The 25,550-nt window shown below is 52.4% G+C and overlaps 1 protein-coding gene across 3 annotated transcripts in view; it reads right to left on the bottom strand.

Moving 5' to 3' along the window:
- The window catches only part of LOC132387603 (uncharacterized), a 156,464-nt gene that overhangs the window by 12,155 nt on the left and 118,759 nt on the right, over nt 1–25,550 (bottom strand). For all 3 annotated transcript variants that reach the window (XM_059959976.1, XM_059959975.1, XM_059959973.1), the window contains 7 exons: nt 17,064–17,211; nt 16,667–16,743; nt 9,152–9,316; nt 6,757–6,898; nt 6,361–6,437; nt 4,682–4,846; nt 2,307–2,402 (listed from right to left, as the gene is read on the bottom strand). In XM_059959976.1, coding sequence (XP_059815959.1) covers nt 2,307–2,402; nt 4,682–4,846; nt 6,361–6,437; nt 6,757–6,898; nt 9,152–9,316; nt 16,667–16,743; nt 17,064–17,211 — 870 coding nt within the window. The remainder of the gene's footprint in view (nt 1–2,306; nt 2,403–4,681; nt 4,847–6,360; nt 6,438–6,756; nt 6,899–9,151; nt 9,317–16,666; nt 16,744–17,063; nt 17,212–25,550) is intronic.

Genomic DNA, 25,550 nt, shown 5'->3' on the forward strand with positions numbered 1-25,550 from the left:
GTCCTGATTAGATGTCTTGGCCTGAAACATTGACTTTTTCCTCTTTTCTGTAGACGCTCCCTGGCCAGTGGAGTTCCTCCAGTATTCCGTGTTTAAAACCACTGAAATCCGCTCACCACCAAACCGCATCTCTCAGTCCTTGTTCTCCGGCATCGTTATCATTACGTGCCATATCATATCACATGGGTGATCAAGGTCTGTCCGTCACCATGATTGTTCTGGGCAAATTTTTCAACAGAAACAGTTTGCCATTGCCTTCATCTGAGCAGTGTCTTTACAGGATGGGTGACTCCAGCCATTATCAATACTCTTCAGAGATCGTCATCCTGGTGTCAGTGGTTACAGAACCCGTATATGTGATGTGTACCAGCTGTTCACACGACCACCCACTACCTGCTCCATGGCTTCACGTGACTCTGATCGTCATCCTGGTGTCAGTGGTTACAGAACCCGTATATGTGATGTGTACCAGCTGTTCACACGACCATCCACTACCTGCTCCATGGCTTCACGTGATTCTGATCGTCATCCTGGTGTCAGTGGTTACAGAACCCGTATATGTGATGTGTACCAGCTGTTCACACGACCATCCACTACCTGCCCCATGGCTTCACGTGACTCTGATCGTCATCCTGGTGTCAGTGGTTACAGAACCCGTATATGTGATGTGTACCAGCTGCTCACACGACCATCCACTACCTGCCCCATGGCTTCACGTGACTCTGATCGTCATCCTGGTGTCAGTGGTTACAGAACCCGTATATGTGATGTGTACCAGCTGTTCACACGACCACCCACTACCTGCTCCATGGCTTCACGTGACTCTGATCGTCATCCTGGTGTCAGTGGTTACAGAACCCGTATATGTGATGTGTACCAGCTGTTCACACGACCACCCACTACCTGCTCCATGGCTTCACGTGACTCTGATCGTCATCCTGGTGTCAGTGGTTACAGAACCCGTATATGTGATGTGTACCAGCTGTTCACACGACCACCCACTACCTGCTCCATGGCTTCACGTGACTCTGATCGTCATCCTGGTGTCAGTGGTTACAGAACCCGTATATGTGATGTGTACCAGCTGCTCACACGACCATCCACTACCTGCTCCATGGCTTCACGTGACTCTGATCGTCATCCTGGTGTCAGTGGTTACAGAACCCGTATATGTGATGTGTACCAGCTGTTCACACGACCACCCACTACCTGCTCCATGGCTTCACGTGACTCTGATCGTCATCCTGGGGTCAGTGGTTACAGAACCCGTATATGTGATGTGTACCAGCTGTTCACACGACCACCCACTACCTGCTCCATGGCTTCACGTGACTCTGATCGTCATCCTGGGGTCAGTGGTTACAGAACCCGTATATGTGATGTGTACCAGCTGCTCACACGACCATCCACTACCTGCCCCATGGCTTCACGTGACTCTGATCGTCATCCTGGGGTCAGTGGTTACAGAACCCGTATATGTGATGTGTACCAGCTGCTCACACGACCATCCACTACCTGCCCCATGGCTTCACGTGACTCTGATCGTCATCCTGGGGTCAGTGGTTACAGAACCCGTATATGTGATGTGTACCAGCTGCTCACACGACCATCCACTACCTGCCCCATGGCTTCACGTGACTCTGATCGTCATCCTGGTGTCAGTGGTTACAGAACCCGTATATGTGATGTGTACCAGCTGTTCACACGACCAACCACTACCTGCTCCATGGTTTCACGTGACTCTGATCGTCATCCTGGTGTCAGTGGTTACAGAACCCGTATATGTGATGTGTACCAGCTGTTCACACGACCACCCACTACCTGCTCCATGGCTTCACGTGATTCTGATCGTCATCCTGGTGTCAGTGGTTACAGAACCCGTACATGTGATGTGTACCAGCTGCTCACACGACCATCCACTACCTGCCGCATGGCTTCACGTGACTCTGATCGGGTGGGGGTGGGAGGTGCGAGGAGGTTTGCTGCACTTCAGCCACATTTGAGTAGCAGGGTAACAGAAGGAAGGAGCACCTTGCACCTCCTTTGGTAGAGATGTATCTCCACCCCACCAGTTCTCTGCCATCTTATAGCAACCAACCCCATGGACTGTTCTCCACAACAACTCTCACTGCCTTTGGAGAGATGATGGATGTCGGTGGAAATTGATGCAAGATGGATAGAAGGATCAGCTGAACGATCACTATCACCTCACCAGGACGCACATCCAGCAGGTGAATCAGTATGTAAGAGGTTCGATGTCACAAAGCGAGAAACTGAAAAACCCCAATGGACACGAGACCTGATACCTGAGGATCTCTGTCCCTCTGAGACAGAGGATGGTGATGGGATGGGTTGTCCTGTAGATGATCCATTGGATTGATCCATTGTGGAAGCCTCCAGGTCTGGAACAAAGTAACAGAGACATGGGAGAGTGGCAGAGTTTAAACAAAACAACAGGGACAATAACTCACAAAGATGAGATACTCTAAAAATCCAGTGCAACACACACAAAATGCTGGAAGAACTCAGCAGGTCAGGCTGCATCTCTGGAGGGGAATAAACAGTGAATATTTTGGGCTGAGACCCTTCATCAACACTGGAGAGGAAGGGGGAAGAAGCCAGAATAAAGAGGTGGGGAGGAGTAGGTGATAGGTGAACCGAGGTGAGTGTGAAGGTGGGTGGGTGAGGGAGGGGATGATTTGAGAAGCTGGGAGGTGAGATGTGGAAGAGGTGAAGGGCTGAAGAGGAGTAATCCATTCACAGAGGACAGAATAAAGCAATGGAGGAGGGGTACCAGAGGGAGGTCATGGGTTGGTGAGGAGAAGAGAGGGGTTAAGAGGGGAGTCAGAATGGGAATTGAAAAAGAGAGAACCCGTACAGGGGAGAAATTACTGGAATATACAGAAATCAGTGTCTGTGCCGTCAGTTTGGAAACTACCCAGACACAATATGAGATGTTGCCCCTCCATCCTGATTCTGGCCTCATCAGGTGAGTGCAGGAGTCCTTGGACAGACACGTGGGAATGGGAATGGGGAGTTGAATTGAAATGGGTAGCCACTGGGACAACAATTTGGAAAGGAGGTCTCTGATCTGAAGAGATACCAAAACCATCCAGTCCCTGTTCAGCAACTCTCCCTGGTGAATGTCTGTGACCGGTCACTACTCTCAGTCAAAGCCCAGATGAATATTCTTCCCTTCAGTGATCCCACCACAGTTACCCGAGCTCGCAGACCCTGCTGGGGGGTTGGTCAAACCTGAATCAGTCACTGATATCTGGATTTCCTGAGTTCCCACATTCCCCCTTCCCTTGGGCTCTCCCTTTCTCGTCAACTCAACCGCTCCCTGTCACACTGGCCACTCGGCCCCTCCCCTCAGACATCTTCCGTCTTCTCCCCTGAACCTCCTGTCTCCTGCTCCCTTCTGCCTCTCCCTCAGTCCCCCTCCCCTCAGCATTTCCCTCACTCCACCTCCTCTCGGCCTCTCCCTGTCTCTGCCTACCCTCTGCCGCTCCCTGTCACCCCATCGTCTCAGCCTCTCTGTCTCAATTTCCCCCTCCCCTCGGCCTTTCCCGTCTCCCGCACTCCCCATCTCTCAGCCTTTCCCTGGACCCCCATCTCTCAGCCTCTCACTGTCCCCCCACACCCTCAGCATCACCCCTACCTCTCCTTCCACGGCCCCCCATTCCCTTGGCCAATTCCCTGTCTTTCCATCCCCTTGGCCACTCTCCGTCTCTCCATTGCATTGGCCTCTCCCAATCACCGACTCCCTCGGCCTCTCCCCTACCTCACACTACACAGCCCTTCAGTCTCCTCCTCCCCTCAGCCTCTCACTGTATTCCCCTCGCCTCGGCCTCTGTCTCCCCCTCCCCTCAGATCTTGATGTCTCCCCAACCCCTCGGAAAAGTCACCTTTTCTCCCCATTCACTCGGCCCCTCCCCTTGGTCTATCACCATCTCTCCCTCAGCTTTTCCTCTCCCTGACCCCATCATCCCCTCGGTCTCTCCCTGTCTCCCCTTTCCCTCAGCCTCTCGGTGTCTTTCCATCCCTTCATTCCCTCCCTTTCGGCATCTCCATCTCCCCCTGCCCTCAGCCAATCACCGTCTCTCTCTTCCTTCAGCCCCTCCCCATCCCATCGGCATCTCTCCAACTCCAATCCCCTCAGCCTCGCCCTGACTACCCCTCCCCTCTGTTTCTCCCTGTCTCACACACATCATCCCTTTGGCCTCTCCCTGTACCCGCAACTACTTGGCCTCTCCCTACCTTCCTCTCCACTCAGTCTCTCCCTATCTTCCTCTCCCCTCGGTCTCCCTCCATCTCACTCTCTACTTGGTACGCCACTCCCCCTCTCTCCCCTAACTCACACCACTGCTCCCTCCATTTCCTGTCAGCCTCACCCTCCAGGGGATGGGTAGACTCTCTCCCGGCAGCTGACACAGCATTGTGGGCCGAAGGGCCTGTGCTGTGCTATACTGTTCTGTGTTCTATGATCTCTGTCACAGGTCAGACTGGGCAGTTTCATTCTGACCCCGGTGTGAAGGGGAATACGGGAAAGGTGATCACAGACCACGGGCAGGGCAGCCGACTGGAAAACTCAGCCCGTGGTGTGTGTTGGTGACTCAGGACGTCCCAGAATTTCCCCACAACTACCACACTGCAGTGTCACTGGGGAACGGTGACCTACCTGTACAGTACACAGCGTAACTCAAGGGTGCTGGCAGCAGCCGATACACAAAGTAACCGGAGCAGTTTTTCACCCCAATCTCCTGGCTCCTGTAACAGCTGTCTTCACCCTGGGTGAAGCAGGCGGTCCTGGTCACCTCCCCCTCTCCCACGTTGGGATGGGGACCTGGAATGAGATTTATAAACACTGTAAAATGTACCCGGTCCCACAGTACAGCGGGGAATGTGAATCAGGACCCACTGTAAATCAGTGGTTCACAACCCACGGTCCGGTCCGGCCTCAGTCAGCACTGAACTGCTGCCCTCTCCCTCTCCACCCCACCCTCCCCGCAGCAGCACCTTCATCTTCTGAATGAGCCTCCCATGAGGGACCTTGTCAAACGTCTGGGGGATCTCACTGAAACCTATCGATTATTGAAAGGCCTGGATAGAGTGGACATGGAGAGGATGTTTCTTATAGTGGGGGAGTCTGGGACCAGAGGGCAGAGCCTCACAACACAAGAGACTCCCTTTAGAACAGAGATGAGGGAGAATTTCTTTAGCCAGAAGGTGGTGAATCTGAGGAATTCATTGCCACAAACGACTGTAGAGGTCACGTCATTTATAAATGTAAAGTGGAGGTTGAGAGGCTTTTTGATTAGTGAGGGTGTCATTTGTGACTGTCCCTCATTCACCCACGGTCTTCCCAATGCTCATCAGTCCCATCCATAAGAATCCTCTCCACTGCCTTCCCTACCACTGACGTGAGACTTACTGGTCAGAGAGTCACAGAAAGCTACGGCACGGAAACAGGCCCTTCGGCCCATCCAGTCCATGCTGAACCATTTAAACTGCCTTGTCCCATCAACCCGGACTACAGCCATCCATCTCTCCCATCCATGTAGCAACCAAACTTCTCTTAAACATTGAAATCAAAATGGCATCCACCACTTGCTCAGGCAGCTCGATCCACACTGTAGTTTCCAGGATTATTCCTAATTCCTGACATATTCTCCACATTTCTACAAAAATAAGTCAATTTTATTTATTTATTTATCTATTTGGCAATAAAACAGTGAGTAGGGCCTTCTGACCCTTTGAGCCACACTGCCTTTGCAACCCTCGACACTCCCGAGAAAGCCGATCGTCATCATGGGACAATTTACAGTGACCAATGAACCCACCCGGTACGTCTTTGGAGAGTGGGAGGAAACCGGAGAACCCGGGGAAAACCCATGCATTCCATGGGGAGGACGGACAGAGACTCCTCACAGATGACACTGGAATTGAACTCTGAACTCCGACACCCCGAGCTGTAATAGCGACGTGCTAACCACTACGTTACCATGGCAAAAATTAACATCCCACTAACTGGTGAACGATGATGTCTGCAGACTCCCCCAACTCCCTGGAGATTGCCCCACCACTGAAATGAGTCTGGGGTCATTGAAACTCCTCCGGGTCGTATCCAGAATGGGGTCAGTGGGCAGATCAGTTCTGTAACCCAACTCCAGGAAGTTGTCACTCCTCCACCGGACTCCATGACGATACAGGACCGTAGAGCGGTCTGAGTGACTGTGGGGAGACCTCTCAGGGAGATGGGTTCTGTGTCCATGCTAGGGCCCTCTGAAGAGATTCAGGTTGTTATTGTGACACTTCCCAAAAATAACCCAGCCCCACTGATGTAAACTCTGACCCTACCGTTTAACCAGCCTGGGAACTCCCCGGAGCAGCGACCCTGTGGAACGACCGTCTCCGGAATCTTCCATCCTCCAGAACTGAAACAACAATCAGAGAGTCAGTCCCTGATCTGAGGGAGTTTATTCACTCAGAGAGACATGGGAAATTAACTCACCCTGTCTGTACCCTGTCTCTGGTCAATAACCACCAATCCTGGGAATTCCCTCTCTGTTGTACCTCCCCCTTGTCTCTACCCCGAGAATGTGGGATCTCCCCTCTCCCTGTATTTACTCCCCATCTCAGTGTAGTCACTGATGATCCCAGTCTCCCTGCATTTCCCATTCACACACCCCCTTGTTCCCCTGTTTACAATCCCCTTCTGTGTCCAGTTTCTCAATGATTATCTCCTCACTTTACCTGTTAAATCTGTACCATCCCACTGCAAGATTTACATCATTCCTCCATTGTCCACCGGTACACTCAGTGTTGGAGCAATTCATGCTCCTCCAGGGCTGATCCAGGACGGTGTGGGTTACACACGGATCACCGAGTGCGGAGTCTGTGATTGAGGGACAGAACGATGCTCAGTGTTAATGTACAGCTCACGTTTCCCATCCTCATTCTCTGCCAACCACAACCTCATCCTGCCCCCCCAATCTTTGTTCTGGTATCTTGCTGAGGTTGTTCTACGAGTCTGTGGTGACCAGTGCTATCGTGTTTGCTATTGTGTGCTGGGGCAGCAGGCTGAGGGTAGCAGACACCAACAGAATCAACAAACTCATTCGTAAGGCCAGGGATGTTGTGGGGGTGGAACTGGACTCTCTGACGGTAGTGTCTGAAAAGAGGATGCTGTCCAAGTTGCATGCCATCTTGGACAAGGACTCCCATCCACTCAATAATGTACTGGTTCGGCACAGGAGTACATTCAGCCAGAGACTCATTCCACCGAGATGTAACACTAAGCGTCATAGGAAGTCATTCCTGCCTGTGGCCATCAACCTTTACAACTCCTCCCTCGGAGTGTCAGACACCCTGAGCCAATAGGCTGGTCCTGGACTTATTTACACTTGGCATGATTAACTTATTATTATTTAGTTTTTTATGGTTTTATATTGCTATATTTCTACACTATTCTTGGTAGGTGTGGCTGTAACAAAACCCAATTTCCCTCGGGATCAATAAAGTATGCCTATCTGTCTGTTTCCTCCTGCCCTCTCAGTCCTAAAGAGGGGTCTTGGCCCAAATTATCAACTATTCATTTCCATAGATGCTGTCTGACCTGCTGAGTTTCCCAGCATTGTGTGTGTGTGTTGCTACATATTACTATATAATACCCTGAGATTCAGTTTCTTCCCGGCATTCACAGTGGAACAAAGAAATACAATAGAATCAATGAAAAACTACACACAAACAAAGACTGACAAGCAACAAATGTGCAATAGAAATCGACAAAGACAGTATCCATCAGTCAGGACCCCACCACCCAGGACATGCCCTCTTCCTATTACCACCATCAGAGAGGAGGGACAGGAGCCTGAAGACACACACTGAATGTTTCAGGAACAGCTTCTTCCCCTCCGCTATCAGATTTCTGAACGGACAGTGAACCCGTGAACATTACCTCACTATTTTTGCTCTCTTTCTACACTACATATTTATTTTCTATGTATTTGTTATTGTAACTTGTGTATTGCACTGTACTGCTGCTGTAATACAACAAAATTCATGACATTTGTCAGTGATAATAAACCTGATTCTGATTCTGTGTTCTAGTACATGGAACATAGAACAGTACAGCACAGGAACAGGCCCTTTGGCCCACAATGTTGTGCTGACCCAGCTAAAAAACTAATCAGAAACACCCAAACACTAATCCCTTGAGATGTTCCCACAACCAATGATCTCACTTTAAGGACTGTATCTTATTCTTTCATGTTCTCATTATTTATTGCTATTTTGAGAGTCTCAGATCCCTCTACACTCGATCTCCCTACCTCCCTCTCTCCTCGGTCTCTCACTCCCTCTCCCTTCACTCTCCCCCAACATCTCTCAACTTTTCTCCCCACACAGTCACTGCCTAACTCCCCGTCACCTCGGCATCTCCCTGTCTCACGCTCCCCTCTGCCTCCTCCACTCTCCTGCTCCTGTCGGCCATCCCGTTACCTACTCCCTATCTACTGCTCTCCTCGGGATGTCCGTCACTTCCCCTCCCCTCAACCCCTCCCTCTCTCCCCTACCCCTCGGCCTCTCCTTGTCTCCCTGACCCCTTGGTATCCCCCTGCCTCCCCACCCCTCGTTTCTCCCTGTTTACCCTTCCCCTAGGCCTATTGCAGTCTCCGACTCCCCTCAGCCACTCCTTGTCTCCCCCTCCCCTCGGCCTCTCCCTGCCTCCCTCTCTCCTTGGACTCTTCCTATCTTCCTCTTCCCTCGGTCTCCCTCCATCTCCCTCTCCACGGTATGTCACTCCCCCCCTCCCATCACTCTCACGACTGCTCCCTCTATTTCCTGTCAGCCTCACCCTCCCTCACTCCAGGGGATGGGTAGACTCTCTCCCGCAGCTGAGACAGCATTGTGGGCCGAAGGGCCTGTGCTGTGCTGTACTGTTCTGTGTTCTATAATCTCTGTCACAGGTCAGACTGGGCAGTTTCATTCTGACCCCGGTGTGAAGGGGGATACGGGAAAGGTGATCACAGACCACGGGCAGGGCAGCCGACTGGAAAACTCAGCCCGTGGTGTGTGTTGGTGACTCAGGACGTCCCAGAATTTCCCCACAACTACCACACTGCAGTGTCACTGGGGAACGGTGACCTACCTGTACAGTACACAGCGTTACTCCCGGTTGTCGGCCCCAGCCGATACACTAAGTAACCGGAGCAGTTTTTCACCCTGATCTCCCGGCTCCAGTAACAGGTGTTTTCACTCACAGTGAAGCAGACGGTCCTGGTCACCTCCCCCTCTCCCACGTTGGGATGGGGACCTGGAATGAGATTTATAAACACTGTAAAATGTACCCGGTCCCACAGTACAGCGGGGAATGTGAATCAGGACCCACTGTAAATCAATGGTTCACAACCCACGGTCCGGTCCGGCCTCAGTCAGCACTGAGCTGCTGCCCTCTCCCTCTCCACCCCACCCTCCCCGCAGCAGCACCTTCATCTTCTGAATGAGCCTCCCATGAGGGACCTTGTCAAACGTCTGGGGGAATATCGAATATTGGAAGGCCTGGATAGGGTGGACATGGAGAGGATGTTTCCTATAGTGGGGGAGTCTGGGACCAGAGGGCAGAGCCTCACAACACAAGAGACTCCCTTTAGAACAGAGATAAGGGAGAATTTCTTTAGCCAGAAGGTGGTGAATCTGAGGAATTCATTGCCACAAACGGCTGTGGAGGTCACGTCATTTATAAATGTAAAGTGGAGGTTGAGAGGTTTTTTGATTTGTGAGGGTGTGGGGGTCCGCACACTCGGGACTCAAACGGCCATCGGGAGCCGCAGGTAGGCAGACCGCCCGATCGGGGCAGACCCGCTGGTGGCAGAGACCCAAGGGAGGGGGGATTTAAGCGCATGAGTTTGAATCAGTAAAGTCATTCCGAGTTCAGCTCTCTCTGCCTCCGTGTGTTCCTTTCGTAGCGCTTTGCGCGCGACTACATTGGTGACCCCGACGTTCCAGACGGCATCTGGAACCGGCGACTCTGCAGCCAGCCATGAGTTTGCTCAACTCGCACAGCGCGGTCTCTCTGAGGCTCCCGACTTTCTGGGCCACTCAGCCCCAGGTTTGGTTCGAGCGGGCTGAGGCCCAGTTCAACATCAGAGACATTACAGCCGACGCCACGTGGTATTACTACGTGATCAGCACGCTCGACCAGGAGACGGCAGGCCGGATCATCGACTTCCTACGAGTTTCTGGGCCACTCAGCCCCACGTTCCGTTCGAGCAGGCTGAGGGCCAGTTCAATATCAGAGACATTACAGCCGACGCCACGTGGTATTACTACGTGATCAGCACGCTCGACCAGGAGACGGAAGGCCGGATCATCGACTTCCTACGCTAGCCACCAATGGAGACCAGGTACACTAAGCTTAAAGTGCTCCTGATCCGTACCTTCGGACTGTCACGCCGCAAACGGGCCGCACGGCTCCTACACATGGACGGCCTGGGCGACCGCACGCCATCCGAGCTCATGAACGATACGCTGGCGCTCATGGACGGCCATAAGCCGTGCCTTTTATTTGAACAGTTGTTCCTCGAGCAAATGTCAGAGAACATTCGCCTCCTCCTCGCGAGTGAGGATTTCAGCGACCCACTCAGTGTCGCGGCTAAAGCAGACGTCCTTTGGCAGAGCAAGCAGCGTGGTGCAGCCTCCATTGGCCTAGCCACGATCACACACCCCAAAGCCCAGGCCCTGCAACCGAAGCCGTCGAGACCCACGGGGGGAAAAGATGGAAGTTCGGAATAATGGTGTTTCATTTCATTCTTCATTTTTAGAATCTTTTTATTGGTATGTAATCATCAACAGCTATAAAATGAATCAAAACTTTAACAGACTAATATGTATACAATTAATACAGCTGAAGAGAAGAAAAAAAACTGATCTTGAAATATACAAATGGAAAAAAGATTGTTTATATATAGAAAAAAGGAAAAAAACATGTAACTAAGAAAACAGCCCATTAGGAATCAACGCTCTGGAGCAATATGTTCGACCATGATCTAAATATATTAAAAAAAAAGATTCATCAACCATCATTTCATATTTATAAAATAAAATAAAATTGGAGGGAAACCATATAACTTAATTCAAATTAAATTATAATATTTGGCAAAAGAACCCCATCTTCTCTCAAAATCAAATTGAGGATCAAACGTTCTACTAATTTTTTCCAAACTGAGACATAATGTCACTTGAAAAAACCATTCAATTAACGTAGGGGAAGAAATATCTTTCCATTTTAATAAAATAGCTCTTCTTGCCAGCAGTGTAACAAATGCAATTACATGTTGATCTGAAGATGGGATACCCAGAATATGATGCAGAACTATTCCAAATAGAACAGTCAATGTATTAGGTTGTAAATTAATTTTCAAAGCTTTAGACATTGTAGCAAATAAAGATTTCCAAAATGACTTTAATGAAGAAAATGACCAGAACATATGTGACAAAGCAGCTACTTCAATTTTACATCTATCACAATAGTTATCTATACTAGGAAATATTTTAGATAGTCTCTCCTTTGTTAAGTAATAATGGTGAACAATTTTAAATTGAATTAAATAGTGGTTGGCACATACAGAAGAAGAATTTACGTTTTTCAAAACTCAAAGCCAATCTTCATTAACAAAGGTCATAGTAAGTTCTCTCTCCCAATTTTGTTTAATCTTTAGTGATAGGTTCTCTTTTTGTAACAAAAATAAATCATAAATTCTGCGAATGAAACTATTCACTACGGGATTCAATTTCAAAATGGTATCCAACAAATCAGATTCTTGTAAATATGGAAACTTGGGTAAATATTGTTGTAAAAAATGTCTAACCTGAAAATATTGCAAAAAATGTGAATGAGCGAGAGAAAATTTATTAACTCCTCAAAAGTCATCAATCGGCCATCACAAAATAAATCTGTAAAAGAATGAATTCCTTTATTTTTCCATAAAAGAAGAATGGGGTCAGTTGTTGAAGGTTTAAGGGTTTCTGTCACCAAAGATGGGGCTCAGGCGCGCGCCGCTGCCGTCCACCATGTGCTTTTCCGGGAAACGTCGGGGTCAGCCGTCACTAATGGCTACGATGGCTGGCCACCGAGACAGCCTCCTGTACCTCTGGAACCGACACTCCGGACGGCGCTTCCTGGTAGAGACCGGGGCCGAAGTCAGCGTACTGCCCCCCTCGAACACAGACACTCGTAACGCGGTCCCAGGCCCCGAACCCACCAGTATTTGGACGTACAGCCTGCAAACTATCTCACTGCATTTCGGGTCCAGCCGTTTCACTTCGACTTTCATGATGGCAGCGGTGTCACAGCCACTACTAGGGGCAGATTTCCTACGCGCCAACTGCCTCCTGGTCAACTTGAAAGGCCGGCATTTAGTCCACGCCGAGATGTTCCAGACTTTCCAGCTCGGAGAAGCCAAGCTACCGGCCCTCCACCTGGATTCCGTGACCCTCTCGGGTAACGAATTCGCCAGGGTGTTGGCGGAATTTCCCTTCACAGTCACCCCGCAATTCTCCACGGCCGACCCCAAGCACGACGTGCAGCACCACATCCCCACGCAAGGACCACCACTGCATACCCGAGCTCGCAGGCTCCCACCCGACAAGCTCCACATTGCCAAGGAGGAGTTCCGTAAGATGGGAGTGATGGGAATCGTACGCCGCTCAGACAGCCCGTGGGCATCCCCATGGTGCCCAAGTCCGCAGGAGGCTGGATGCCCAGTGGAGACTACAGAAAGCTCAACGATGCCACAACCGCTGATAGATAGCCGGTACCCCACATCCAGGACTTCACAGCGAACCTGCATGGAGCGACCATCTTCTCGAAAATCGACCTGGTCAGTTGATACCATCAGATCCCAGTACACCCCGACGGCGTGTCCAAGACAGCCAACATCACCTCGTTCGGCTTGTCCGAATTCCTGAGGATGCCTTTCGGTCTCAAGAATGCAGCCCAAACTTTCCAAAGGCTCATGGACTCGGTGGGACGCGGCCTGGATTTTGCTTTCATTTACTTGGACAATATCCTGGTGGTCAGCAGTTTGCACCAAGAGTACGTGGGACATTTGCACCAGCTCTGTCAATGCCTGAGTGACCACGGACTGGCAAGCAATCCAGCGAGGTGCCAGTTCAGGCTGACGGAGATTGACTTCTTTGGCGACAGAGTCAACCGACATGGCGCAGTTCCCCTACCGGACAAGGTCGAGGCCATCCGCCAGTTCCCCAAGCCCAGCACGGTCAAGGGCCTGCAGGAGTTCGTAGATGGTCAACTTTTATCATCGGTTCGTGTCGGCGGTGGCCCACATCATGAGACCCTTGTTCCACCTGATGGCTGGCAATGCCAAAGAAGTGGCATGGGACGCGGAGTCCACGGAGGTGTTCGAGCAGGCCAAGGAGGCGGTGGCGAAGGTCGCCCTCCTAGTGGACCCGAGAGTCGATGTACCCACGGCACTCACAGTCGACGCTTCCGACACGGCAGTCGGTGGAGTCCTGGAGCAGCTCGTCGAGGACCAGTGGTGACCACTCGCTTTCTTCAGCCGGCACCTACGGCCACCAGAGGTGAAGTACAGCGCCTTCGACAGAGAGTTGCTAGTGCTCTACCTGGCTATCCGGCATTTCCTCGAGGGAAGGGAGTTCACCGTGTATACGGACCACAAGCCCCTCGCCTTCGCACTGGCCAAGGTATCGGACCAATGGTCGGCTCGTCAGCAGAGGCACCTGTCCTTTATTTCAGAATTCACCACAGACGTCCGCCACATCGCAGGGAAGAACAAAGTCGTCGCCGACACACTCTCTCCCCTCTGCCTCCACTCAGTAGGCATATCATCCTCAGGAATAGACTACGCAGCATTGACGGAAGCACAACATCGTCACCGACACACTGTCTCCCCTCTGCCTCCACTCAGTAGGCGTATCATCCTCAGGAATAGACTACGCAGTATTGACGGAAGCACAACATCGTCACCGACACACTGTCTCCCCTCTGCCTCCACTCAGTAGGCGTATCATCCTCAGGAATAGACTACGCAGTATTGACGGAAGCACAACATCGTCACCGACACAATGTCTCCCCTCTGCCTCCACTCAGTAGGCATATCGTCCTCAGGAATAGACTATGCAGCATTGACGGAAGCACAACTGTCGGACACCGAGATCCCGGCTTACCGCACTGCGGTTTTGGGGTTCCAGTTGGAGGAACCGGCCCAGTCTCCATCGGCCCGGTAGCGGATCGACTCCTGTGCGACTTTTCTACCGGAAAACCCTGACCCATGGAACCAGCGACATGGAGGCGCCAGGTGTTCGACACGCTGCACGACCTGGCCCACCCGTCCATCGGGGCATCCATCAAGCTGGTAGCGGACAGATTCATCGGGCACGGTTTGCACCATCAGGTCGGACACTGGGCCAGGACCCGTGCACACTGCCAGACCGCCAAAGTCCAGCGGCACGTGAAGGCTCCCCATCCAGCGGTTCCAGCTGATGCACAGGAGGTTCCAACACATCCGCGTGGACATCGTCGGCCCCCTGCCAGTCTCCCGGGGCACCAGGTACATCTTTACCATGGTAGACAGGTTCACCAGATGGCCGGAAGCCGTACCGCTCGCAGACACGTCCACTGAGTCCTGCATCAGGACGCTCATTGCAAACAGGATCGCCAGGTTCGGCCTCCCAACCGACATCACCTCCGACCGAGGGGCGCAGTTCATGTCTGGTTTGTGGACAGCACTGGCGCAGCTCCTGGGCACCCAGCTGCATCACACCACAGCGTACCATTCCCAGTCCAACGGTTTGGTAGAGCGATTCCACCGGCATCTCGTCGGCCCTGATGGTGCATCTCAGGGGCCCCAACTGGACAGACAGGCTCCCTGGGTCCTAATGGGCTCTGCACAGCCCCCAAGGAGGACCTGGGCACCTCCTCGGTGGAATTGGTCTATGGCGCCACCCTGACGGTCCCGGGCGAGTTCGTACCTGAGGCCCGAGGTTCGGACGAAACACAGCAGCAGTGCTCACGAGATTGCTGGAGAAGGTAGGGACCCTGGCACCGGTCCCGACCTCCAGACATGGTCTCACGCCATCCTTCACCCCCAAAGACCTCCGAGACTGTGAGTATGTTTTTATTCACAGGGGCATGCACAGGACACCTCTACAGTGGCCGTACGAGGGATCCTTCAAGTTGATCCGGCACAACTGATCCACGTGTGTCGTGGAGGTGGGTGGCCGGGAAGAGACTTTTACAGTGGACCGCCTCAAACCGGTGCACTTGGACATTGAGCAACCAGTGAGGATACCCACACAGCGCCGGTGAGGCCGGGCAGGCCACCCAGGCAAGCCACACAGACTGGGGGCCCCACTCCGCTGATGGATGTTTCTTGGGGGGGGGGAGGGTGTGGCGGTCCAGACACACGGGACTCAAACCACCATCAGGTGCCGCAGGCAGGCGTCCGGCCCGCTCGGAGTGGACTTTCCGTGTACGGTCTGACGTCACGTCACAGGGGCCCATGGGAGGGGAGATTTGAATCAGTAGAGTCATTCTGAGTTCAGCTCTCTCTGCCTCTGTGTGTTCCTTTCGTAGTGCTTTGCGCAAGACTACAAGGGTGTCATTTGTGACTGTCCCTCATTCACCCACGGTCTTCCCAATGCTCAGAAGTCCCATCCATAAGAATCCTCTCCACTGCCTTCCCTACCACTGACGTGAGACTTACTGGTCAGAGAGTCACAGAAAGCTACAGCACAGAAACAGGCCCTTCGGCCATCCAGTCCATGCTGAACCATTTAAACTGCCTTGTCCCATCAACCTGCACCCGGACCACAGCCGTCCATCTCTCCCATCCGTGTACCAACCAAACTTCTCTTAAACATTGAAATCGAAATGGCATCCACCACTTGCTCAGGCAGCTCGTTCCACACTGTCGTTTCCAGGATTATTCCTGTTTCCTGACATTCAACAAAATTTTAAATCTGTTTTATTTATTTATCTATTTGGCAATAAAACACGGAGTAGGACCTTCTGACCCTTTGGGCCACACTGACTCTGCAACCCTCGACAATCCCGAGAAAGCCGATCGTCATCGTGGGACAATTTACAGTGACCAATGAACCCACCCGGTACGTCTTTGGAGAGTGGGAGGAAACCGGAGAACCCGGGGAAAACCCATGCATTCCATGGGGAGGACGGAAAGAGACTCCTTACAGATGACACAGGAATTGAACTCTGAACTCCCGACACACCGAGCTGTAATAGCGACGCGCTAACTGCTACGTTACCATGGCAACCATTAATTTATCCCACTAATTGGTGAACGATGATGTCTGCAGACTCCCCCAATTCCCTGGAGATTGCCCCACCACTGAAAGAGTCTGGGGTCGTTGAAATTCCTCCGGGTCGTATCCAGAATGGGGTCAGTGGACAGATCAGTTCTGTAACCCAACTCCAGGAAGTTGTCACTCCTCCACCGGACTCCATGACGATACAGGACCGTAGAGCGGTCTCAGCGACTGTGGGGAGACGGCTCAGGAAGATAGCTTTCCGCAGCCGTGCTCGGGCCCTCTGCCGAAATTCAAGTTGATATTCTGAGACTTACAAAAAATAACTGAGCCCCACTGATATAAACTCTGACCCTACCGTTTAACCAGCCTGGGTACTGCCCGGAGCAGTGATCCTGTGGAATGACCGTCTCTGGAATCTTCCATCCTCCAGAACTGAAACAACAATCAGAGAGTCAGTCCCTGATCTGAGGGAGTTTATTCGCTCAGAGAGACATCGGAAATTACACTCACCCTGTCCGTACCCTGTCTCTGGTCAATAACCCCCCAATCCTGGGAATTCCCTCTCTGTTGTACCTCCCCCTTGTCTCGACCCAGAGAGTGTGGGATCTTCCCTCTACCTGTATTTACTCCACATCTCAGTGTAGTCACTGATGATCCCAGTCTCCCTGCATTTCCCATTCCCACACCCCTTGTTCCCCTGTTTACATTCCCCTTCTGTGTCCAGTTTCTCAGTGATTATCTCCTCACTTTACCTGTTAAATCTGTACCATCCCACTGCAAGATTTCCATCACCCATCCATTGTCCATCGGTACACTCAGTGTTGGAACAATTCGTGCTCCTCCAGGGCTGATCCAGGACGGTGTGGGTTACACACGGATCACCGAGTGCGGAGTCTGTGACTGAGGGACAGAACGATGTTCAGTGTTAATGTGCAGCTCACGTTCCCCATCCTCTTTCTCTGCCAATCACAACTCCCATCTGCACTTCCACCCTCAGCAACCCCTGGGCACCAATAATTTTGTTATTTATTCATCCAAGATGGCGGCGCGATGCAGCTTGCGGCGGCCACTCCGGAACTGATTATCTGTTACTTGTGAAGTGGGGTGCCGTGCGCAACCATAATCGATTGAAAACGAACATGGAAGCACGGAGAAACATCGGGAAATTTCAGGAAGACCTTCTTCATTGCTGCTGCTGCTGTGAGGTCCAGGACTCTGCTGGGAAGAACAGGCCCCCAGTCCTCGGGGTCGCGTTACCAATGGCCATTGGCAGGGGCATCATAGTGCGCACAGCAGAGGATGGTGCTTGGAGAAGCTGTGGCGGAGGGGATGGTCGTCGGCTCAGAGGTTCGACGGACTCGGAGTCCTTTCGATGGACTCAGGTCACTTTCATTCTGTGCTGCGTCTGCGAGGCTGAGTCGGGCGGCGCCCTGGCAGTCCGTAGCGGGGGTATTCCCTTCTGCTGCCGGCGTGGGATGGCGAGTCTGTCGGGACCCTGGGGACTTGTGGAAACTGTGTGGTGATTTCTTTTGAACTTACAGTCCTTTAACATCTTGGACTACTTTACTGTGCCCATAGTCTGTTTTTTTATCAATTATGCTATTGTTTGCAGTGTTATAACTATAAGTTGTAATTATGTGGTTTTGTGCAGGTCTTGCAGCTTTAGTTTTTGGTCTTGTTTTCATCTGGGTGGATTTGAAGCTCCTTTCCGGAGAACGCGCTAGACCAGGGGTGGGCAAACTTTTTGACTTGTGGGCCACAAAGGGTTCTAAAATTTGACAGGGGGGCCAGACCAGGAGCAGATGGACGGAGTGTTTTGGTAATACACCTCATAAGAGAAAATAAAATCTCGTGGGATATGTAGAAAACATGTGCTTTAATTTCAATTGAAAATGAACAAATGCATTACAACAAAATATCTGTCTTTGAAGTCCCATGGTATTTAGCTATTTATTGAAATGACTTTTAAAACACTGAAAATTAAATGAATAAAATACAGCTTTTTTAATAGTAACAGTTATTATTTTAAAGCACTGAAAATTCTGTTATCCTTCAAGATATTATCATCATCACTCTCCTCCTGACTGTCTTTATTTCGAAAACGGTAGGAGATGCAGGTCTACTTGTCCTGCTCCCTCTTATTCAATTGTCCCCTGTGCCAAAACTCAACAACGACCAGCACAAAGACAGAACAGTGACAGCGTGCCAGTATGCGGAGCGCGTTATTTGATCTGGAGCGCATTTTTTATTTTGAGAACGTACGAACACCTGCGCACTACTCATGTCCATCACTTAACAGAAATGACATGTAACATGTAAGGCTTATTGAAAAAAATATTTTCAAATGCATTTTTTACATAACACAACGAAGAAGCTTATTTTTAATTTCAGTGGGAACAGTGTTGTTGGTCTCCCTTTTTAGCCAGCGCATCAAAGTCTGGATTTAGTTTTGTTGTGGCGATTCTCAGGATGGATCTGAGGTGTTGGTCAGTTAACTTGGATCTGTGGCTGGCTTTGTTGATGTTCATGACGCTGAACGCCTGTTCACACAAATAGGTCGAGCCGAACAAAGAGTAAAGCGCAAATGTGGAGTAATACGCTGCACCTCAACAAAGGTCAATGTATATAGAGTGCGTCATCTATTGGGAAAATGCAAGAATTGTGGGGAAAAAACGTTAACAAGGTTTATTAATATAATTTCATAAAGTTCTGCAGGCCGGATTAAAAATGATGGGGAGGGCTTTTCCTGTGATGGACTGGGCTGCATCCACTACTGTTCTGATCTTGGTCATTGGTGTTTCCATACCAGGCTGTCATGCAACCAGTCAGAAATAGTCTCCACCACACATCTATAGAAGTTGGTCAAAGTTTTAGGTGACAGACTGAATCTGTGCAAACTTCTCAGAAAGTCGAGGAGCTGCCATGCCTTCTTTGTAATGACACTTACATACTGGTCCCAGGACAGATCCTCTTATCGTACAAGATGTCTGTTCAAGAGTCTGATGACAGTGGGGGTAGAAGCTGTCCTTGAGCCTGGTGGTACGTGCTTTCAGACTTTAGTATCTACTGCCCGATGGGAGGGGCAGATGAGAGAATGTCCGGGGTGGGGTATTTGATTACGCTGGCTACTTTACTGAGGCAGCAAGAAGGGTAAACAATGTCTGTCTGTACTTCTTGCCATAGTAATTCTAATATTCTAATAATGTGTTTTAATGATCCAATAATAATCAGTTTATAATAATAAATTATAACTGAAGACACAGCGGAGTTCTATAGATGTACTGTGGAGATCATTGTAACTGGTTGTATCACTGTCTGATATGGAGATACCAAAGCACAAGATTGAAAAAAGCTACTGAGGGTTGTAAACTCAACCAGCTCCATCATGGTCACTGGTCTCCCCACCATCGAGGACATCTTCAAAAGCCCTTGTCTCCTCCACATTCCTCTCCCTAAACTCGAACCTGATGACTAACTTCCCACTCTGTCCCCAATACCATCTCTACAAACTTATAAAAACAACTAAACCGGAGGCATGATGTTGATGGAGAGCTCAGCCAGGCACCAGCTTGACCATCTATTGTACAACACACCACAGACACCATCTTGACCATCGATTGTACAACACTCCACAGACACCATCTTGACCATCTAATGCGGGCTTCAATGATTACCTCCACAAGGTCCACCCTGAAGCTCCCCGGATACGACGGTACCTGCCGCCTGGAGCCTTTCCTGGGGCAAGTCAAACTTGCCACATGGCTCAATGTGTGGATCCCACTGAAACAGCGGTTTTCTGTGCCCTGGAACTGGAGGGAGGGGGATACCATGGGCCCTCCTCGACCGAACGCTCGGCTAACAGTGAGACTACAGGGCCCTCATAGCATCACTGGAGCTGCGTTTCGAGCGGAGGCAACAGGAGGAAGCAATGAGGGAAGAACTGTGCAGCAGACGGCACTGGACGGGAGAAGGCCTGATCACCGCCACTGTGCTGGGCATGGCTACCCCCAGTTCCCTCCCGCAGCCCAGGAAGAGCTTGCCCTCCACGTCTTTGTAAAGGGGCTGACACCAGAGTGCCTTCAGCAGCACGTTCACCTGACTCACCACCGTCGCTGACTGAGGTGCTGGCACTGACGGAGAGGGCAGAAGCAATTTTAGCCCCTCAAGGTGGTCCAGCATTGCCCCACATGCTGCGAGCCCGGGCTCCTGTCACTGAGGTGGAGAAGGAAACTGACGAGGAGGAGACCGTGGGACAGGTCCGATCAGCGCCATGCCGGCCCTGCCAAGGGCCACAAATTGATCTCTGCTACCGGTGCAGTGAGGCAGGCCATCCGGACCAGGTCAGCACCACACCGGCACCACGCCACAGCCCAGCGCTGCCATCGGGAATCACCGAGCGGTCGACACTGCCCAAATCCTCCAGCAGAACCCCTCCGTTGTCAACTCTCCGGGTGGGTGGAGAGCAAGGCTTATACGTGGACGGTGTGATGGAGGACATCAGATGCCGTGTGTTGGTGGACATGGGCTCTCTCTCATCCGTCCCAGTATCCTCCCCAACACGGACCACCCATCTCCGCCTGGGTGGATAATAACTTGGTCCAACTGGCTACGGGCACCGGCAGCCGCGTGGTGCTGAGAGGGAAGAGGTGACTGCGCATCGGAATGGGGATAAACACGGTGGAGCACGCGGTGTTGAGAGGGAAGAGGTGACTGCACATCGGAATGGGGATAAACACGGTGGAGCACGCGGTGAAGAGAGGGAAGAGGTGACTGCGCATCGGAATGGGGATAAACACGGTGGAGTACGCGGTGATGAGAGGGAAGAGGTGAATGCGCATCGGAATGGGGATAAACACGGTGGAGCACGCGATATTGAGAGGGAAGAGGTGACTGCACATCGGAACGGGGATAAACACGGTGGAGCACGCGGTGTTGAGGGGGAAGAGGTGACTGCACATCGGAATGGGGATAAACACGGTGGAGCACGCGGTGTTGAGGGGGAAGAGGTGACAGCACATCGGAATGGGGATAAACACGGTGGAGCACGCGGTGATGAGAGGGAAGAGGTGACTGCATATCGGAATGGGGATAAACACAGTGGAGCACGCGGTGTTGAGAGGGAAGAGGTGACTGCACATCGGAATGGGGATAAACACGGTTGAGCACGTGGTGTTGAGAGGGAAGAGGTGACTGCACATCGGAATGGGGATAAACACGGTGGAGCACGCGGTGTTGAGAGGGAAGAGTTGACTGCACATCGGAATGGGTATAAACACGGTGGAGCACGCGGTGTTGAGAGGGAAGAGGTGACTGCGCATCGGAATGGGGATAAACACGGTGGAGCACGCGGTGTTGAGAGGGAGCAGGTGACTGCACATCGGAATTGGGATAAACACATTGGAGCACGCGGTGTTGAGAGGGAAGAGGTGACTGCGCATCGGAATGGGGATAAACACGGTGGAGCACCCGGTGTTGAGAGGGAAGAGGTGACTGCACATCGGAATGGGGATAAACACTGTGGAGCACGCGGTGTTGAGAGGGAAGAGGTGACTGCGCATCGGAATGGGGATAAACACTGTGGAGCACGCGGTGTTGAAAGGGATGAGGTGACTGCGCATCCGAATGGGGATAAACACGGTGGAGCACGCGGTGTTCAGAGGGAAGAGGTGACTGCGCATCGGAATGGGGATAAACACGGTGGAGCACGCGGTGATGAGAGGGTGGAGGTGACTGCACATCGGAATGGGGATAAACACGGTGGAGCACGCGGTGATGTGAAGGAAGAGGTGACTGCACATCGTAATGGGGATAAACACGGTGGAGCACGCGGTGTTGAGAGGGAAGAGGTGACTGCGCATCGGAGTGGGGATAAACACGGTGGAGCACGCGGTGTTGAGAGGGAAGAGGTGACTGCGAATCGGAATGGGGATAAACACGGTGGAGCACGCGGTGTTGAGAGGGAAGAGGTGACTGCGCATCGGAATGGGTATAAACACGGTGGAGCACGCGGTGTTGAGAGGGAGGAGGTGACTGCGCATCGGAAAGGGGATAAACACGGTGGAGCACGCGGTGTTGAGGGGGAAGAGGTGACTGCACATCGGAATGGGGATAAACACAGTGGAGCACGCGGTGATGAGAGGGAAGAGGTGACTGCGCATCGGAATGGGGATAAACACGGTGGAGCACGCAGTGTTGAGGGGAAAGAGGTGACTGCACATCGGAATGGGGATAAACACGGTGGAGCACGCGGTGTTGAGGGGGAAGAGGTGACTGCACATCGGAATGGGGATAAACACGGTGGAGCACGCGGTGATGAGAGGGAAGAGGTGACTGCACATCGGAATGGGGATAAACACAGTGGAGCACGCGGTGTTGAGAGGGAAGAGGTGACTGCGCATCGGAGCGGGGATAAACTGGGTGGAGCACGCGGGTTTGAGAGGGAAGAGGTGACTGCGCATCGGAATGGGGATAAACACGGTGGAGCACGCGGTGTTGAGAGGGAAGAGGTGACTGCGCATCGGAGTGGGAATAAACACGGTGGAGCACGCGGTGTTGAGAGGGAAGAGGTGACTGCGCATCGGAGTGGGGATAAACACGGTGGAGCACGCGGTGTTGAGACGGAGGAGGTGACTGCACATCGGAATGGGGATAAACACGGTGGAGCACGCGGTGTTGAGAGGGAAGAGGTGACTGCGCATCGGAGTGGGGATAAACACGGTGGAGCACGCGGTGTTGAGACGGAGGAGGTGACTGCACATCGGAATGGGGATAAACACGGTGGAGCACGCGGTGTTGAGAGGGAAGAGGTGACTGCGCATCGGAGTGGGGATAAACACGGTGGAGCACGCGGTGAAGAGACGGAGGAGGTGACTGCACATCGGAATGGGGATAAACACGGTGGAGCACGCGGTGTTGAGAGGGAAGAGGTGACTGCGCATCGGAGTGGGGATAAACACGGTGGAGCACGCGGTGTTGAGAGGGAAGAGGTGACAGCGCATCGGAGTGGGGATAAACACGGTGGAGCACACTGTGTTGGGAGGGAAGAGGTGACTGCACATCGGAATGGGGATAAACACGGTGGAGCACGCGGTGTTGAGAGGGAAGAAGTGACTGCGCATCGGAATGGGGATAAACACGGTGGAGCACGCGGTGTTGAGAGGGAAGAGGTGACTGCGCATCGGAATGGGGATAAACACGGTGGAGCTCGCGGTGTTGAGAGGGAAGAGGTGAATGCGCATCGGAATGGGGATAAACACGGTGGAGCACGCGGTGTTGAGAGGGAAGAGGTGACTGCGCATCGGAATGGGGATAAACACGGTGGAGCACGCGGTGTTGAGAGGGAAGAGCTGACTGCGCATCGGAATGGGGATAAACACGGTGGAGCACGCGGTGTTGAGAGGGAAGAGGTGACTGCGCATCGGAATGGGGATAAACACGGTGGAGCACGCGGTGTTGAGAGGGAAGAGGTGACTGCGCATCGGAGTGGGGATAAACACGGTGGAGCACGCGGTGTTGAGAGGGAAGAGGTGACTGCGCATCGGAGTGGGGATAAACACGGTGGAGCACGCGGTGTTGGGAGGGAAGGGGTGACTGCACATCGGAATGGGGATAAACACGGTGGAGCACGCGGTGTTGAGAGGGAAGAAGTGACTGCGCATCGGAATGGGGATAAACACGGTGGAGCACGCGGTGTTGAGAGGGAAGAGGTGACTGCGCATCGGAATGGGGATAAACACGGTGGAGCACGCGGTGTTGAGAGGGAAGAGGTGACTGCGCATCGGAATGGGGATAAACACGGTGGAGCACGCGGTGTTGAGAGGGAAGAGGTGACTGCGCATCGGAATGGGGATAAACACGGTGGAGCACGCGGTGTTGAGAGGGAAGAGGTGACTGCGCATCGGAATGGGGATAAACACGGTGGAGCACGCGGTGTTGAGAGGGAAGAGGTGACTGCGCATCGGAATGGGGATAAACACGGTGGAGCACGCGGTGATGAGAGGGAAGAGGTGACTGCGCATCGGAATGGGGATAAACACGGTGGAGCACGCGGTGTTGAGAGGGAAGAGGTGACTGCCCATCGGAATGGGGATAAACACGGTGGAGCACGCGGTGCTGAGAGGGAAGACGTGACTGCACATCGGAATGGGGATAAACACGGTGGAGCACGCGGTGATGAGAGGGAAGAGGTGACTGCGCATCCGAATGGGGATAAACACGGTGGAGCACGCGGTGTTGAGAGGGAAGAGGTGACTGCACATCGGAATGGGGATAAACACGGTGGAGCACGCGGTGTTGAGAGGGAAGAGGTGACTGCACATCGGAATGGGGATAAACACTGTGGAGCACGCGGTGTTGAGAGGGAAGAGGTGACTGCGCATCGGAATGGGGATAAACACGGTGGAGCACGCGGTGTTGAGAGGGAAGAGGTGACTGCGCATCGGAATGGGGATAAACACGGTGGAGCACGCGGTGTTGAGAGCGAAGAGGTGACTGCGCATCGGAATGGGGATAAACACGGTGGAGCACGCGGTGATGAGAGGGAAGAGGTGACTGCGCATCGGAATGGGGATAAACACGGTGGAGCACGCGGTGTTGAGAGGGAAGAGGTGACTGCCCATCGGAATGGGGATAAACACGGTGGAGCACGCGGTGCTGAGAGGGAAGACGTGACTGCACATCGGAATGGGGATAAACACGGTGGAGCACGCGGTGATGAGAGGGAAGAGGTGACTGCACATCGGAATGGGGATAAACACGGTGGAGCACGCGGTGTTGAGAGGGAAGAGGTGACTGCACATCGGAGTATGGATAAACACGGTGGAGCACGCGGTGTTGATAGGGAAGAGGTGACTGCGCATCGGAATGGGGATAAACACGGTGGAGCACGCGGTGTTGAGAGGGAAGAGGTGACTGCGCATCCGAATGGGGATAAACACGGTGGAGCACGCGGTGTTGAGAGGGAAGAGGTGACTGCACATCGGAATGGGGATAAACACGGTGGAGCACGCGGTGTTGAGAGGGAAGAGGTGACTGCACATCGGAATGGGGATAAACACGGTGGAGCACGCGGTGAAGAGAGGGAAGAGGTGACTGCGCATCGGAATGGGGATAAACACGGTGGAGTACGCGGTGATGAGAGGGAAGAGGTGAATGCGCATCGGAATGGGGATAAACACGGTGGAGCACGCGATATTGAGAGGGAAGAGGTGACTGCACATCGGAATGGGGATAAACACGGT

This window comes from Hypanus sabinus, unplaced genomic scaffold (assembly GCF_030144855.1).
Source record: "Hypanus sabinus isolate sHypSab1 unplaced genomic scaffold, sHypSab1.hap1 scaffold_202, whole genome shotgun sequence".
Classification (NCBI taxonomy): Eukaryota; Metazoa; Chordata; class Chondrichthyes; order Myliobatiformes; family Dasyatidae; genus Hypanus; species Hypanus sabinus.